The 5,062-nt window shown below is 41.2% G+C and overlaps 1 protein-coding gene across 1 annotated transcript; it reads left to right on the top strand.

Annotated features, from left to right (window-relative positions):
• Positions 1–1,836: 1,836 nt before the first annotated feature.
• On the top strand, positions 1,837–3,284 carry LOC307071333 (uncharacterized protein; the record flags this gene model as incomplete). The annotated part of the gene is made up of 4 exons (XM_079730319.1): positions 1,837–2,397; positions 2,518–2,582; positions 2,779–2,924; positions 3,088–3,284. 4 exons carry the CDS (start codon positions 1,837–1,839, stop codon positions 3,282–3,284), a joined length of 969 nt encoding a protein of 322 aa, XP_079586445.1.
• Positions 3,285–5,062: the final 1,778 nt, after the last annotated feature.

The raw sequence follows: 5,062 nt of genomic DNA, 5'->3' as shown, positions 1-5,062 counted from the left end.
ACTGCAGGACCAACAATGCCATCTGCTGAACCAACAACGCCAACTGCTGAAAAAACAACAACAACTGTAGGACCAACAACTGCAGTGCCAAAAACAACAACTGCAGGTCCAAAGACTGCAGGGCCATTAACTACTACAGCAAGGTCCACAACAACAACTGCAGGACGAATAACGATAACTGCTGAACCAACAACAGCAGCAGAAGAACCAACATCTATGAAAACAGAACAGACAACCGCAGGAACAACAATGACAACTAAAAGATCCACAACTGCACGGCCAACAACAACATCTGCAGGATCAAAAACAACTGCAGGAACAAAAGTGACTACTGCTCAACGAAAAACAAAAGCTGCAGGACCCACAACAACAACCTCTGAACTACCAACAATAACAACGCCAACTGCTGAACCAACAACAACAATTGCTGGAACGAGAGCTACAACTGCAGGGACATCAACCAGTGCAGGACCAAAAACGACAACTGTTGAACGAACAACAACTGTGGAACCTACCACTGTTACTGCGAGACTACTAACTACTTCTGCTGGACCCATAACAACAACTGCAGGAACAACAATGTCAACTGCAGAACCAATAACAACAACTGCTGGAACAAGAGCTAAAACTACAGGACTCACAACAAAAACTGCAGGGCCAACAATGACAACTTCTGAACCAACAACAATTGCAGGACCTACCACTTCTATTGCAAGACTATTATCCACTACAGTAGGAACAACAACTGCAGGACTAACAAAGCCAATTGTTGAACAACCAAAAACATCTGCAGCACCAACAACTGCAGTGCCAAAAACAACAACTGCAGGTCCAAAGACTGCAGGGCCATTAACTACTACGGCAAGGTCCACAACAACAACTGCAGGACCAACAACGCCAACTGCAGAACCAACAACAAGAACTGCTGGAACAAGAGCTAAAACTACAGGACTAACAACAAAATCTGCAGGACCAACAACTGCAGTGCGAAAAACAACAACTGCACGTCCAAAGACTGCAGGGACATCAACTACTACAGCAAGATCCAAAACAACAACTGCAGGACGAAAAACGACAACTGCTGAACCAACAACAGCAGCAGAACCAACATCTATGACAACAGAAGAGACAACTGCAGGAACAACAATAACAACTAAAAGATCCACAACTGCACGGCCAACAACAACATCTGCAGGACCAGAAATGACTACTGCTCAACAAAAAACAAAAGCTGCAGGATCCACAACAGCAACCTCTGAACTACCAACAACAACAACGCCAACTACTGAACCAAAAACTACAATTGCTGGAACAAGAGCTACAATTGCAGGGACATCAACCACTGCAGGACCAACAACGACAACTGATGAATCAACAACTACAACTGCAGGACCAATAACGACAACTGCTTTACCAAAACAATCTGCTGGATCATCAACAACCACTGCAGGACCAAAAATGGCAACTGTTGAACGAACAACAACTGTGCAACCTACCACTGTTACTGCGAGACTACTAACTACTTCTGCTGGACCCACAACAAAAAATGCAGGACAAACAACGACAACTTCTGAAGTAACAACAATTGCAGGACCTACCACTGCAAGACTATTATCCACTACAGAAGGAACAACAACAACAACAACTGCAGGACTAACAAAGCCAACTGCTGAACCAACAACAACTGCTGGTGAAAGAGCTACAACTGCAGGACAGATAATCACTGCAGGATCAACAATGCCATCTGCTGAACCAACAACGCCAACTGCTGAAAAAACGACACCAACTGTAGGACCAACGACTGCAGTGCCAAAAACAAAGAGTACAGGACTGACAATGAGAACTGCTGAACCAACATCAATTGCTGGACCAAGAGCTTCAACTGCAGGACCCACATCTACAATGGCAGGACCACCAACAGCAAATGTAGGGTCAACAACCGAAGGACCAACAACAACAACAAATATTAGCTCCAATGTTGGACCCACTTCTGCTATAACAAAAACAGCTGGAAGAACAAGCACAAATGTTGTTACTTCTACAAATTCCATTTCTTCAGCTACAACTAGAAGGTCTACAACTAGCCAAGCGGGAATCATATCTACAACTGAAGGATCTACTGCTATCAGTGTAGACCCCACATCTATGTTGAGGACCACATTTTCTACAACAACTATAGTTGGACAAACGAGTCATGCTATAGCTCCCACAACTTCCGCTTCCTCAGTCACAACGACTGCAACAGAAACTACCCAGCCCTCAGTGCCTACCGAGCCCTCTACAGAAAATAAAGGGACTATTGATTTGAGATTCAGCATGAGACGTACGTTTATAGAAGACTACTTAGATCCAAGCTCGACACCCTATCAGGAGCTGGCTGCTAATGTTACAACAGAGGTTAGATAATGTTATGAAGATTTAATTCAGTTTGAATAATGAAAAACATTGTATTCCTAAATTTTAACATGAAAAACATGAAATATATTAAATATTAATTAATTGTATTTCTTATAATAGGTTAACAATGGCTTCAAACATAGTTTTCCTGGAACATATTCTAGGAGTACAATCAACTCTTTTGCGTAAGTACAACCAATTTATTGAATTACCTTTTGCGGAAGTACAACCAATTTTATTGAATTACTTTCATACTCATATTTATTAATGATTACCTTCATGAATATCACATAGATGATAGACAATTAATATGATACTGATAAAAAAGCATTGAAACTAGTTTATCCTAATTCTGGTGTTTTTGTTTCATTTTCATTCTAGTAAGGGATCTGTCTTTGTGGACATGACGCTGATCTTCAACAAAGAATCTGCTGTTCCTACTGAAAGCCGTGCAGTGCAGGTATTGAAGGATGCAATAAAAGATCAAATCACCTTCCTCGATGTGGACACTACTACTATTGTTGCAGGTAACTATAACAGTACAATTATAATTTCACATCAATTGCTAGTTTAAACACATTAGCAAAGCAAGTTGGGAGGGTTGATAAAAGCATTTTAAAAGCTTTCATTCATCTCAAGATAATATACTTAAATATAACATCATTCCCGCTGCATGACCTACCTTGGTAGGACCAACCTCAGTAGGACCAACTACAATAACTTCAGGACAAGCAACCACTGCAGGACCCACTTCTACTCAAGGGCAAAGTACAACTGCAGGACCAACATCGAGTGACGCTACCACCTCAGGAGGACCAACTCTGAAAATGACCATCAGAACTGCTGTTTGTTTACCCTTCTTCATGTTTATGAAAGGTCTGCTCTAAAATATGTAGAACCCTGATGTAAAACAGTGTACCAAAATGAATAAACTTAATCTAATTTACACATTTACTTTATTCTGTGGTTACACATCTATTTTACAGAGGATTTTTTTATGTTAAGTATTGTTTAGAATATGTTTGTAAATAAGGCTCTGTTCAGATCTGGGTGAACAGTGGGGTATACTACGAACCTCGATTAGTGGGTTAGGGATGTATGTTGCACTCAAAGCCTGGTTTAGCTGTGACACAAAAGTTGCTCCCTTTTAGCGTCGCTGTATCACCATGGGGACTTATGCTGCCAATCAAACCTGGTTGGGAGCAGGTTATCAGCTAAGACTTTCAGGTTAGGTCGGTGTGCGCAACTTCCTAGCCCCTCCTTTGACACTGGCGTCACCATTTGTGAGTGTTCCCGTGGACCTCGGAGCCCGAAGCGTACAGGGGTGTCACCGGAGTCAGAGGGTCTTTCGGGACAGATCCGATCCCTCTGTATTTCCTGAGAATATTCTTTATGAGAGCTATAAGTTCTCATCAGAGCGTTTTAGTTTTGGATTTGAACGTCCTTTTTGGACCTTATGTATACAATGCTTACTGTTGCGTAGTGTGTCTCCTTGAGAGAGTGGTATAGTGGAGGTAGTGTGTCAGTCTATATGTGAAGCTTAAAATGTCAAAATTATTATGTAATATGGAATACTTATTCACTAAAGTATATGGAATTATATTTGTATGCTTATTTCGAACTTGAACCCATGTTCTCAGGGCCATGCTGGCACCACTTCTAGATGGGGGCAAAAGGCATGATGATGGACAGGCGAGTTTGAACCCCGGTCGCTGGTGTTCAGGTCTTATACTAATTCACTAATGTACACTGCCGGTACATCTCAGCAGTTGAAAAAATGTGCTATACATTTGTTACATAGCGTGCATCTAAAGCAAATTCCCTAATTCAAAGAATAAGCCGGTTGTGTGGTAGAAAATAACCGAGTTCTATCACTTCAACAAACTAAGAGAGCATGAGGAATTGAGGAATTGAGTTCGGAGCAAGTATGACATCAGACCTTATCACTGAAAAAGCAACAACAAAGCCGAGTAGTTTGCAAAGCACTGCCGATCAAAAGATCCCGGCCTCTTTTTATTCTCAAAAATTAAGCTGTTTCCCATATGATATGTCCGCCCACGGCCAGTCAGTCATACATTCCTTTAAGCATGTGGTCACGACAGCTAATCTAAACACTAGGTTGAGGTCAGCACATCTTGACCCCAGAGCCTCTGGCGTCGTGTCGAGTTCCAAATTACGCGCTGACCCCAGACTCTCTGGCGCCGTGTCAAGCCTTTGCTACGAATCCAGAGTTGTTTTAGATGCTTTCTACTATTAATGTATCTATATAATAAATAGGCCTAATAATAATCATAGTTTGCCATAAAATGTAACCATTCATTTCTTCCATAGTTGGACGTTGCTTTTGCATATTGAAATCATCATCGCTCTGTTGGGATTAATGGTGAACAATTCTGCATTTGGCTTAGTTATTTTTTAGACAATATGCAGAATCTTTTCACTTGCGAATTTATATGATCGGCTGATTTTGCCAGCACACCTCCCTAGCCTTATTATGTGCAACTGTGTTGCCCCTTTCTGATTTTTGAGCTCCTCATTTTGCCATAAAATGTAACCATTCATTTCTTCCATAGTTGGACATTGCTTTTGCATATTGAAATCATCATCACTCTGTTGGGATTAATGGTGAACAATTCTGCATTTGGCTTAGTTATTTTTTAGACAA

Source organism: Pollachius pollachius (assembly GCF_949987615.1).
Source record: "Pollachius pollachius genome assembly, chromosome: 2".
Taxonomy (NCBI): domain Eukaryota; kingdom Metazoa; phylum Chordata; class Actinopteri; order Gadiformes; family Gadidae; genus Pollachius; species Pollachius pollachius.
The sequence above is the reverse complement of the archived record's forward strand: the minus strand, read 5'-3'. Positions and strand labels throughout refer to the sequence as shown.